The sequence below is a fragment of the Atta colombica genome, unplaced genomic scaffold (assembly GCF_001594045.1).
Source record: "Atta colombica isolate Treedump-2 unplaced genomic scaffold, Acol1.0 scaffold174, whole genome shotgun sequence".
Lineage (NCBI taxonomy): Eukaryota > Metazoa > Arthropoda > Insecta > Hymenoptera > Formicidae > Atta > Atta colombica.
In genome coordinates this window covers 190,650-204,418 of record NW_017259265.1, presented here as the reverse complement: position 1 = coordinate 204,418, position 13,769 = coordinate 190,650, and the positions used below count along the sequence as shown (strand labels likewise).

The 13,769-nt window shown below is 39.6% G+C and overlaps 1 protein-coding gene across 2 annotated transcripts in view; it reads left to right on the top strand.

The window, feature by feature from the left end:
- LOC108686310 (LIM/homeobox protein Lhx5) overlaps nucleotides 1–13,732 on the top strand; it is a 31,063-nt gene extending 17,331 nt beyond the window's left edge. The window contains exons 3-7 of one of the 2 annotated variants that reach the window (XM_018191555.1): nucleotides 5,149–5,355; nucleotides 8,428–8,669; nucleotides 9,683–9,968; nucleotides 10,421–10,588; nucleotides 12,714–13,732. In XM_018191555.1, coding sequence (XP_018047044.1) covers nucleotides 5,149–5,355; nucleotides 8,428–8,669; nucleotides 9,683–9,968; nucleotides 10,421–10,588; nucleotides 12,714–12,856 — 1,046 coding nt within the window. In that variant the 3' untranslated portion in view covers nucleotides 12,857–13,732. Of the gene's footprint in view, nucleotides 1–5,127; nucleotides 5,356–8,427; nucleotides 8,670–9,682; nucleotides 9,969–10,420; nucleotides 10,589–12,713 lie in introns of both variants that reach the window. The other variant, XM_018191554.1, reaches the window with a different exon arrangement.
- Nucleotides 13,733–13,769: the final 37 nt, after the last annotated feature.

The window sequence follows — 13,769 nt, the reverse complement described above, 5'->3', positions numbered from 1 at the left end:
ATGTTGGAAAATCATAAAATTAATGTTACACGCTTTTGGTGCTTTTCTCACAGATAGGTGGCTTTAACTTTCTTTGCTACTGTCGCATTTCTACATTTGCAGATCCTCTGTTTGTCTTTTTCTTTTCGTAAGATCGCATCATAGACTTTTATAATTAGACTGCTGATTCAATATGATAAAAAGAGATGAATTTGATTCCGAGCTCCTTGTTTCAGTTCACATATGTATGTATGTGTATCTATATGTTTGTGAATATTGCATAAATTTATGTGAAAACACTAACGTTATTATTTGTGTAATTTATACATGTGAGAGTGAATGAACACAAATATGGCGCTGCCCAGCGCTGTTTTTAAACATGGAAGCGAAGTCGACAGTGTATTTATAGATTTGTGCATCATTCTGTAGAAAAAAAAATTGTTTTCAATGGGGTAAGTTGTTGCACTATAATAATCTGTCCCGATCGAAGTGTAACAATTTGTCTCAACCTTTTCATTTTCAATTCAACAAAATACAGATCGAAAATCAGTACATATATCGATTCAAACAAAATGTATTATAATCAAATGTATATAAAAGAAATGTACATATACCTAACTTATACATAAATAACACAAGCGATTTATACATATTTAAATATTTATTTTAATATTTACTTTTAATAGTGAAAATAAAAAAATATATGTAGCGTCTTCTAGAGTTGAAATACGGTGGCTAAACTAAATGAAGTTGTAAAGTATCATAAGACTCAGTAATCACATAAAAATTTGCTACCACCTCTCTCTCTCTCTCTCTCTCTCTCTCTCTCTCTCTCTCTCTCTCTCTCTCTCTCTCTCTCTCTTTCTCTCTCTGTGCGTGCGTGCGTGCGTGCGCGTGTGTGTGTGTGTGTGTGTGTGTGTGTGTGTGTGTGCGCGTGTGTGGGGCAACTAAAAAATTAACTGTAACAACTTTTTCCACGTTAACAACTTGCCCCGGTCTCCCCAACATAATACATATGTACTAACATAATCTTTTTATATCAGATATAGATATTATTGGGTATGGATATTTATTGATATCGATATTTTAACAAACCGAATTTAGTAATATGAAATTTTCACTCTTCATCCGTTATCTGGATATTCAAATTTTAGTATAGATTTTTATATTTTTCTGGACTAAATAAAAATCTTAAAAACTTCTTACTTGTGAAAGCTTTAACAATAAAAGTTTACCATAAAACAGAAATCTTTTTCGAATTTTATTTTACTTATTTTTTATAGAGTTAAATTTATTAATCAAAATACATAAAAAGTCGACCGCTTTTAAAGTCCAACGAGTCGGCGGAGGATTAAAATATCAAAAAGTTAATTGATATAAAATTGTAAAAAGATGAGTTGAAGACTTAGGTCCCGCGCACAATGGAAGAAATATTAAAGGAATAAAAATAAGTATTAACATTTTAACCTATCAGAAATTAGTCATATTGAAATACAATGTTTCTGATATTCATTCCTATTTCTAATATTTCCTGATATTTCCTAGTATTTAGGTAATAATTATATTATAATTATTCTGAGATGTCAAAATTATCCGAAAGAAAAATTTTCTCTCTTAACAAAGTCTCTTTATTAATAAAACACAATTAATGTAAAAAAGTGAATATTTTAGAAACATGTTAAAGATTACATATTAAAGTTTCGGTCTTCAGCGGTACGGCCTAAATATGTCCTGCGAGCTGTTACGCCGCGATTTCGACGTGGCACGTGGCTGTCAGCGGCATACGGCGATCGATTGCGGCTCGAAAATTCGCGCGAAATCGCGTTTGGAACACGCTCGACTCGGTGTGCAAACAAAGTCAACGCACAATCGCCTTCCATTATATCGATCTCCGCACCGCTGTCACCGGAACGCGGCGCCGCTGTTCAAAGAGGGGTGTATTATCGCGACAGCTCTTCCTCATTCGACCCCTTGTCTTCTCTCGGGTCTCTCGTTCGATCTCGTGCGAGCGCGTTTTACGATCGCCTCCGTCGTTTCCGTTACCGCCGCCAATAAATAATTTTATCCGCCGCTCGCGAGAAAGAGAGGCCGTCATAAATTATCGCGCGGACCCGCCGCTTCGCCGACCCGAAGTCAAGAAGCAGCCCATTCTGATCTTCGACGTTCTGTCGGAGAAGCGGAAAGCCGATCTGCCGATGTTTCGATGCCGATTGAAGCAGAAGGTATCCGCGCGTTTTTGCAGAATTACTTGGATAGGTTTCTCTAAAGCAAAATATGAAGAATTTCAAAGAGAATAGTTGCGTTCAGCAGGAAAAGTAACCTTGCATCTGTTATAAAGCTTTTTAATATGATTGGTTTAGATTCAGAATGAAGAATTAAGAGTAAGAACCAATTATATTAAAGGATTTTATAACAGTTGTAAAGTTACTTTGTTCTATTGAACGCAGTCAATGATCAAAAGTCTGGATATATTTGTTACATATTTGTTACCCACGATACGTGTTAATATTATATAAATGCGAGGCATCGATATCCCTTTAAATTCAAGCATTTCTACAAAGATCGATGGGACCCGTTTCTCGAGTGGTTCAGAATTTCGGGATTTATTTTTTCGAGCTGCGAGGTCGAGGGGGTCACAGTTCAACGCGCACGCCGCCACGGATTTCACGGAGTCAGGATCAGCTTAAAAAAAAAGAGTGGGACCGACGGGGCGAGAGGGGCGGAGAGGGCAGGTTTTTCACGGGAGTTTCTACCCCGAATGAGAGAGAGAGAGCGGCAAGCTGTGAAAACAGCGTGGCGCGTATGCCACCGTGAACCACCGGCCGAGAAAGGAGATAGAGAGAAATGAAAACGATGGCACGAGAGAGACGGCAAGACCAGCTCGGTTTCACGAGGGCCCCACTCGTATATAAGCCGTGAAACGAAAACCGAAAGGTCGTTAGGCAGGGGGCGAACCTTTTGTCGTTCCGTTGCCGACGTTGCCGAAACCGCAAAACGCACCGACAACCCGTTTTCTTCTCTCTCTTTGCCCGGCCGCCTTTTTCTCCCAAGGATCTCGGAGACGGCCCGACGGACGCCGTTGTGTGTTCGCTCACTGTACGTGAGACAATGTCGTGGGACAGCCGCCGAGCGCGGGAGAGCGCCGCGAAATGATTTACGCCTCAGCCGCGGCCGATTCGGCCCGCCGACTCGCTGTCGATGAGTTTCGCGTGAAGCATCATCGTCATCGCTGTCGACGTGTTGTCGGCATCACGAGGGATCCTGGAGCGCATACCTGCGGATGCAGGAACGAATACGTAAGCCGCGTCAAATGTCAACTCCAAGAAGCTGCCTTCGCGGAAGGATTCTATGATTTTTCGGATCGGTTCCGACATTTTACAGCCAGATTTCGCGGAAAAGGATTAGCCAATAGCTAGAAACGAGAATGCAGTAAAAATCGAAGCGAAAATAAAGTAACAAATAAAAGTTATTATATAAATAATAAAAGTAGTGATATTGCTGAAAAATAACTGTAAAATAAGGAGATGTTTTCTTAGTGTGATCTATGCAAATACATTTCTAAATAGATTTATATTTAGTCGAGTTAGAGTTGTATGCATTAGATTATTAGTATATAAATGTCTTTCGTATCTGTTTTATCATCTTTACGAACACTATTATCGATTTTTTTACCACCGTCTTCAACTACTGATTATTGATAACTGGCGAGAACAATAGAGGCAGGTATGGAGCACTACTCGAAATCTTCATCGCATGGAGAACGAATTCGATGCGCAACTGGGGGCAGAATGTTGACGCGAGCCTTCAGGATGATTTCGGGTCGATGATTAAGCGACATGACCGTCTTGATGCCCGACACTTTTTCAACATTAATCTCTGCCAACCGCTCGGCCATTTGCCGGTTGTCGAATCCGCGGCCATCGTTCTCTCTCTCTCTCTTTCTTGGTGCTGCGAGGCGAGAGCACGGTAATTATGCTCGTAGAGACGATTAATATCCGGAGACACCATTTTTTCGGCAGTTCCTGTCATAAAATATATTCCGTCGGGAGTATTTCGTGCGCAACGCCGCCATTAAATCTAGAAGGTAAAAGCCGACTTTCAAAGTCGCTACTTGCCGCTCGCACGTACTTTACAATTGGGATAGCTGCAATTAAATTACGTCCGGAAAAATATATGTAATCGTTTGAATGTATTTCTTATAGTTTTTGAATACAGAGTAATTAATTTATTGTGACATTAAATATTATTATTATATTTTCTGTCAATAAAATGCAATTATTATCTCTTGATAAATCACAGAACAATTGCGTCAATATGCAAATAACTTATTTTTAATCATGCTACTCATATATGATATGTAAATGTCAATATCGATCATAATATTGAAGGATCGATTCTTTTTTTTTTCATCTCAGATTTTTCATCGTCGGTATGATCTTTCTTCTTTCAAGCGACAATTTTAACAGAACATTAATTAAAAATTATTTAAACGAAATTACTTATTTGAATATTAATAATATCCATACCACGACAATTTGTAATTTATTCCTGCATGTTCACTAAAAGTTCAACCGCTGATTTCGAACAATTTTGCAATTGCACAGAAGCGATAAAAGATAATTTTCCGATTAGCAAGTAAGTTAAATTTTTTTATCATCTTGCAAGAGTTTTTAATTATTTTATATAAATAACTATACAAAATATATAACTTCAAAGATTTCGTTATCATTAACAGAGTTGCAAATGAAAATCAGAGAAATCAGGGAAATGTCAAGGAAGAAATTGAAACTGGTCAGGAAAATTAATGGAAAAATAATGGAATTTTTAACATGAGGAATTTATGGCAATCCTGATGAAGTCTGTTCGCGTTGCTTGCATTATTTGCATTCAGTATCTTCGCTTTCTCTCTTCTCAACAAATATATTTTTGTTTCGTTTTAAATGCTAAATTTTTGAAAATTTTAAGCAACGTGTCGCAAACCTATCGATTCGAAGAATCTTATTGATGGCAATTGAGGTATTTCGTTACGCTTCTGTGCAAGCTGCGACGATACGCGAGTAGAAACTGTCGCAATCGTTATTTTCGAAATCGGCAGTTTGTTGGTCGATGTTATTAAAAAGGCCGGTGTCTCGCGTCGTTCACGAGCAGAACCGTCCAACCTGTCGGCAGGCGGAGACTCGCTGATGGGCTCAGGATCAGAAGACGAGGACGAGGACGGTAGTGCTCATCATCACCATCACGATTCGGCCGTACGTGGTGCTCATCTCGGGACTCACAACATTGGCCCGGGTGGTCCTGGTGACCAGACCGTCGGCCACAGTGGCGAACTACCTCTCGGTAGCGATCCCTGCAAGCAGGAGGACTCCGAGGATCAAGGTAAGTCTAGCTTACTTCTTGAAGATAAGGCAGTAAGACACCTAACGGCGGGAACAACATGTTGCGTAATAAAGAGGTTTTCTCTCATACAATTTTCTTTTGGAAAAAAATGTTATTTATGAGAATTATTTTGTGGTAGAATAGTGCGCAAGTGTAAAAACTCAATCTTATTATATTATATTAAGTTAAATCGATTATTCTCATGAGTCAGAAACCTTTTAGAGAAATATGATAATGAAAACCAAGATTGATCAAAAGTTGGATGTTTCAAAGAATACATTATATATTCTTAGATTAAATTAATTTATTTCAGATATGATTGTGAGCCGAAAAACTTTCAACACAATCATTCTGAAACGCTAATAATTTCTCCTTTAAATTAAAATAGAAAGAAGAAAAATAAGAAATTTATCGAGCTGTATAAGACACTCTTTCCGGAAAGTTGAGAGATCCCAGGTTCGAATTCTGACTGAGGTAATATTTTTCGCAATAAGTTTCTTTCTTTCTTTCTTTCTGTTCTAATTTAGGGGGGATTATTAACGTTTCAGAATAATTGTATTGAAACTGAAAATTTTCAACTTCGATCTGAATTTTCTTTATCGTATTTGATGTATTCACACATACGGTCGTATTTAAAATTCTTAAATGTTTTTAAAAAAAATTCTATTACTTTAATAAGTAAAATAAAATTCTATTAGTTTTTTAAAAAAAATAGATTTTTTTGATTAGCCGATAGGTGCTATAAATATTTCTTTGTGAATAGTTTGGAAAGTTCTCTTTAATCTGTTTAATTGTATTTATAAGCGATGTAGGTAAGCGATAAAATATAAATATTGCAAAATGGAGATACGTATTTTTACCATCTAGACAGTTTTACGCAGCATTGACTGTGCCTCTGAATAAAACAAGAAAACGTCTTTATTACGTCAAATGCAAAAGACGAAAGATAAATCTCGCAAAAAGAAAAGTAGTGAAGGATCGTAAACGAAAGTCAATATCGCGCAGCCAAGCGTAAAGGGCAAAGTGCATGCGTGAAATATCTAAGCTGTCATCTCGATTACAGTGATTAGACATTCCGTATGTATCACGTACACACGTGTATCACTTACACATTAGCAAACTGCAAGCAAACAAGCTATAAGATCATATTCACACGCTGTAAGTTACTCCATAGTACGCACTCAAGAGCAATCGATTAGCGACTTGATCGGGCTACCCTCAGAATTACGCGTCACCATGTCACCCTTGGAGACCTTGCGAATACGAATTCGTGGCATCGCGATGTCACAAATCGCTGGTGGGCTTCGTCAGGAGTTGTCTCGAGTCCATTATATCGCTTCTGCTCTTTTATCGCGCACACAACAATCGGTCCTTTAGCCATACACCAACTAGCTTCACCCTCGCACGAGTCTCATACAGCCACGCAATACAAGAGTCTCGTTGCCCTCGATCGGAGCGGAAAGAAAGGAATGGACGTCTTCACGAGGGGTGGCCCTCGTAGTGCGGTGTGACACTGTCCAAACATTTTCTTTGTCCCGCGGTTAAGACCTACCCGGTATACACGTATAGTGTATAGATTACCGTGGAGAGCCAGGGACTTATATACGTGTGTGTGTTTGTGTGTGTGTGTGTGTGTGTGTGTGTGTGTGGGGTGTGTGTATGTGTGTGCGTATGTGTGCGTGTATGGTGGCATTATGAGATGTGCACGCGTATGTGCGGGGTACGGCTTTCAACGTGCGCGCGCGGCAGCAGCCACGATAATCCGATGGGGGTTTCGCATCGCTTCCGGGGGATTGGCTCCGATTGTTGTTACCTCGATCCGACCGATGAAGATACCGGGATATACGGGGTGTCCCAGACCTACCGCATGGCTACGATTACCTCGATGAATCTACAGTCGATTATCCCTCTGCGCACGTTTGTCGGGAAGCCATCGTCCGTATTGAAGTCCTTGAAATGTCCGTTGGCTTTTATTAATGTTGACAAAATTTTTTAATTTAAATCAAACAGAAATTAAATGGATTATGTGTTAGAGAGATAAAAGTTATAAAAAAATTAATAATATCGTTGCATATTGAAATTTGTTAAGATTTTTTAATATTAAAAATAATCATCACACACACACACACACACACACACACACACACACACAAACACACACGTGCGCGCGCGCCCGCATACGCATTAGTGAGACTGTTATCTTTAACATTCGAGACACCCGTTAGTTAGTAGTATGTGATAGGCTTCTGATCTTCTTGATCGACAAAACGTTTTTTAAAAAATTTAACTTTAGCTTTGCGGTACGAGAGATCGCAACTCGACGGGCGTCGCTTAGAAACTCCTGTAACGCAATGATGACTTGTCCCGAGGATGACGAGTCATTTCTGGGTTACCGACGAGTCACGCGTCAGCGGATACGCATAGTTCGGGATTAAGAAACTGACTATCTCTCGGCTATCGACTAAGTAATAATAAACGTAACATTGAAAATATTGTGTCAGCTTTATTTTTTCAGAGATGCCGATACTTTTATAACTTATCTCTATAAATTGTATATGAATGACAGCCTCGTTTCTATTAAAAATTGAGAGTTTGAAGATACAGAATTAAGGAATCATTATTTTGATCTAAAAATAATGGTTCCTTAATTTTTGAAATTTAGGTCTAGTGATTATCGGGCAATTTATTTTTACTTTCATTTTGCAGAATAAATTATATCTATTATCCTATTTATATTAACGTAGGTAAAACTATAATTTAGAAGAGAACAAATTGTTCTTTACGTACTTATTAATTCTGGCTGCTAATGTAAGTAGTAACTCAACTCAGGAATTTTGGGAAACAAAAAGCGAACGAGTCAGCCTAGAAAAGTCCATATCCTTATCTTCTCGAGAATTAGGTGCTCTGCCATTGTATTTAAAGTGGGCAGACATGAAACTCACTATCGTGAAAGACACGAACTTCTCGTAGCGACTGATTTTGCTGGCAATCGTTTGCGAGTTTCGCGCGAAATAGGCCCCAGGTGATCGTCATACGATTGTGACGCGGCAGCTCGGCTTCGATCGGTTGAAGGTTCCCTGGACGGCGATCCCGAGACGAGGGACAGCCAGACGGAGAACAAGAGCCCGGACGGCGGCGCCGGCGGTGGCAGCGGCGACGGCGGCGCCGGTTCGAAGCGACGCGGCCCACGGACCACTATAAAGGCGAAACAATTGGAGATCTTGAAGACGGCCTTCTCGTCGACTCCAAAGCCCACTAGACATATTAGGGAGCAATTGGCGAAAGAAACTGGCTTGCCCATGAGAGTCATACAGGTGAGAAAGGTGTCTCTCTCGTCACATTTGCATTAAAATTTCTCTCGTTTCTTTCCCTTTCTTGTATCTACTTATTTCCTTTTTGTGAAAAGTTTCTTTGCGAAGTTGATCGTGCTATTATTTAACTAAATATTGATAATTAAAACAAAGAAAATCTGCGTTTTAAAACCCACGAAATGTGTGAAAACAGTTTTATTATATATTTAAAGAAATTTTATTACACTTTGTTACACTTTTACAAATCTGAAAAAATCTTTAATCAGGATGGAATCGATAATAATAAATAATAGTAATGAATAATAATAAATAAATAATAATTACATTTTAATGGAGTAAGAATAATAATTTATTTTTGTTCTCTTATTATCAGTTTTTGTTACGAGACTTGCTACTCAGGCATTCAATTCTCTAGCTTGTAAAGACAATTGCTATTTATATCGAAGCGAATTTCGATTCGTATCTATCGACGATGCTTTTATGCGGTTGGCATCTAAATCGCCGAGCGATTATTAAGAGCGATGCGATGCTCAGAAATCTTTCGCCATCATGAACAAATAGGAAAAAAAACGCCTCGACAAACATTTGCCGCAGAATAATTCACTCGGCATGTCATCATTATTTACCGAGAAATAATTTCGCGACAGAATCGTCGGTTAATTCACAATCATCGATAAAAAAATTGTTTACCATGGTTTTTTCATGTCCTAGAATGTAAAAGAGTCTTAAAATAAAGTGAATTAAGAATCGCATTATATATTCTAAGACCTATATTCTTTCAAAACACTATGCCTCTACAGTTTTATATAACAGTGATGAAACATAAGAAACAGGAAACAATAAAGAGAAACTGATGAGTATAATTTTTTTACATTTTTTAAAAACCTCTCATACTAATATCTATTCTTAGAGCAATTTATATTGTAAGACAACCGTGCTCAAAAGGCAGCGAAGGATAGGGAGATCATCGTTAAATAATTCAGCGATTAAAGAGGCGGCCGACTTGCTCGTTTCAGGTCTGGTTTCAGAACAAGAGGAGTAAGGAGCGCAGGCTGAAGCAGCTGACGTCGATGGGCAGGAACCCCTTCTTCGGAGGCTCGCGCAAGATGCGCGGGTTCCCGCTGAATCTGAACCCAGGCGCTCTCGGAGGCGAGGATGGACCACCGCCCGGTTTCCCGTATTTTGGCCCGGACAAGTTCGAATTCGGCTACGGCGGCCCGGTGGCCTTTCATCACGAGTTCTTCGGCGCACATCCACCCCCGCATCCACATGGACCACACTTTGCCGGTACGGGAAATCCAGGTGAATCTCCTGCCATCACCGATGATTTAGCATCTTTTATAGTAAAGTTAAAATAAATTCTAGTCTTGCGTTTAAGACAAAAAAAAAATGCAAGATTAGAATCGACAGGGAAACTTCGAAAATATCGAAGGTCTCTTATTATGTAAATATTTCATCAATTCTTTGTGTTTTCTAAAATCGAATTTCTGCATAGAATTCCACTATTTTATTAATCACGCGGCTTTTGTCTTGATCACAAAAACTTGAAGTAAAAAACGGCCGATCTCTACGAAAGACGAAGCCCGGAGAGAGAGAGAGAGAGAGAGAGAGCCTAGTCCCGGAATCTCGCGTAATTATAATAAACCTCGAATCAAGTAGGTAGGCCCCCGCGATAATTATGACAGCCGGTTTCGGAGATGGCCGAGCGGATACGAGATCCCCTCTGAGAGCAGTACGTAATCTGTTTCTGACAGGCTTGGACCCGGCCAGTTTAGCGGGCATGGCAGCCGCAGTGGCGGTGGCAGGGGAATACCCACCTCCGGGCGCGGGGGGCGGCCCTCCGGAATTTCTCACGGGGCCCCCCGGGCAGGGGCCCCCTGCGCCCACCGGCGGCAGCCCCGGAGAGTTCCTGGCACCTTCAGGTAAGAGGGAAATATCCCCTTCCATTCCCGAACCATTACCACCGAAAATCGGCCGAATCGCGATCGCCGATCTACCTTGGGTCTGCCCGCGAGCGGACTTTATGTTTGCGCTCGCGCCGATTTATTAGTGTTGTTTTCGCGATGCGGCGGCAACCATTAACTCCCAAGCGCTTGAAGGAGATCGACCTGCTTCTCGCACCAAAGAATAATATTCCGCACGGATCGTTTCTTTACAGACGTCGAGTAACTTTTTTCCTTCGAGAGAGAATTAAACATCCATATCTTAATATATCAATTTTTTACTTTTTATTTAAATATATATTGATGTTTGTCTTAATTATTTTTCTTAATTTGATATGTAATGCCAATAATACGCACAAATCAGTAGTCGAGAAAGAGATTATATAATGTTTCACTTTGGCTGTTTCGTGACGATTATATTCGTGACGATTTATTATACACATCTCTGTTGTCGTGTCGTGTTAATTAGGAACGCTTTAGTCTCGTGATATCGAATCGAAACTGTTTCACGCTATTCAACATTTCACGTTGAAATGAAAATTATACGTTGCTGTTAACCTTTTGCATGCGGTATCATTTTTATCGTGCAGTATCGCGCTTATTATTCACGTACCTTCGCAATGTTATTTCGTGCACGAAAGACACACGCGCGCGAGAGATTTCTAGTTGACTAGGATTTTCTACAACAAAGTTGCACAGCAGCGTGAATGTCATTTTCTTTGAGCCTGTTGTATGGATAATTGAGATCTGGCAATCACCTGGCGTGACCTTTTGTGGTACGTCTAATACTAAAATTCACGTTTTCTAACGCGCGTCAGATACGCATATGTGTCTTATCCAACTGTCACCGGCATATCAATCAAGTCACATATATGTTATTAATTTATCGAGGAAAGTGTATAGTTAGTGATAGTCGGATTAATAACCATAGTACTTGTAAAGCAGCGTTTAATGTAACTAACGTGGCTCCTGGCAGCCTGAAATCAACTTTGAAAATTTTGCAAAACATTGGTACTTTTATCGTACTCGTTAAAATATATGACAGCAAAATGTTACGTTATATAAAATGTCTGTAAAAAACAATTCCAAGCAGAACAAAAAGTTGATTACATCAAAATGGCGTCGAAATGCGTTCAAAATGATTATTAAAAGTGATTATAAAAAGATTTTACGATCACTCATGATTTATTTTTACGCTCTTTGACGTTATCGTTAACCTGTTGTCTTGCTTGAGAATAATATTCGATTAAACGTATAATATTCGATTAAAATAAAAATTAAAATAATTTTACGTTTCCAAGAATAAATCAAGTATGAAAGATATCTACATAATTAGATATAATTCATAAACAATTGAAATTTATTCACCAATGTCATTAACTGCAAACTTTTCGTTTTTGGATTTTGAGTCCTCAATTGAAATGTTTGCAGTTAACTTTCTTTAACTAAGAGTCTAAACAACTTAATTTGCAATTAACTGATAAGTGACATTTCAATTGTTTGCGAATTATATCTTATAAATAATAAAGATATTATTTACTTACGCCTAATAAATATATTATTTACGTACCAATAACTATGGAAGTTCATATAAACATTTATATTTACATCTAATATTCGAGTTTTAAAACTATCGATAGATTTAACATCAAATTGCTTTAGATTATTTTAAAAATTGGCGACTATTCGAGACTCTCAAGAATTTTAATACATTCAAGAATTTCGTGAATTCAGAAATAATTTGTATTTATCTATGATCGGCGAATAAGTAATTTAAAAACTTTTAAAAACTAACTTCAGAACTAACCCAGACTTTCATTTGCTGTTTTTTTACGACGAATATGGCTTGCATGCGATAGATAAGATAAAAAGATGAATCGGTGCCAGTTGTTTTTATTTAAAAACTACAACAACGATGAGATATATAAAGCGTAGTGCAGCTATAGATCGCGTTAATATTTATAAACTGCCGGCGGCGGATTGTCTCACCGACTTTCACGGGACTTCCGGCCGCCGGCTGGGTCCGTCGCGTCGCGTTGCACTACGCGCAGTGGGATTTAAATCTTAATTGGCATCGACGCCGCGCGCGTTCGCTTGTTCCCAGGTGGAGGGCAGGGTAATCCAAGCGGCGGCGGCGGCGGGAACGGCGGTGGTCCGGGTGGCGGTGGCGGCGGCAGTGGCGGCGGGGTCGCGGGCGGCGGGTTCCTGGAGCCGCACCAGATGCAGAGCGAAGGGCTCGCCTGGTAGTACGAGTTTTAATTAACGTCCCTTTTATGATAATAACAATTCCGCCCGCCTAAAACCGAACGGGATCGCGAGAACGCGCCGCCGAAGCGCGAGAGCGAGGAACGGCGATGGCGACAGCGACGGCGACGGCGACGGCAACGGCAACGACAACGGCGATGGTTGCTGCGGCTACGACTGCGGCGATTTCGAGTCCGGAGGGCGACGGAAGACTCGGCGCTTCGTTGCTTTCCTTCCTACTTCCATTTTTTTCGTTTCGCAATTGCGATCGAGTCGAAAAATATCGACTCGTTCTTTGTGTAAGATATATAGATATGAAAACGTTTGTCCGCGCGCCTCGATTCACAGTTATCGTCGTCGACGCACAGTCGATGCTTATTATCGCTATTGATTACGCACCTCGGCGCCGCGACGCCGATGTTACTATTTTTTCATTATTATTATTAATATTATTGATTATTATTATTGTGTATAAAATTCGAAGATGTCCCTATCGTGTAATATTGTACTCCCTCCCTGTTGATTATTATTTTCTTTTCTCGATGTTATTTTGGCGACACCCTGTAGATATCTGCTGTTGTACACCTGATAATGACACGCGTACACTGATCGCTAGACACGTACACATTTTACACGCAACATCATACGTGCATACGAACAGATACACGGATACACGTATCCACACACTTGGACATGCGCTGTACTAATATTATTATTAAAGTATAAATATAAATAGGAAACGTGTAATTTGTATCTGTTAAGAGCGGCGAAATCGATGTAAATACACGAGGAACACTCAGAAAAACACTCTATTCTCTCTCTTTGCTGAAATGCGCGCGTGTCGATTTGCGCGAGACGGCTGAACTTACTCTACGAACTTACCACCACCGAAAGTATAACTATATATATATATATA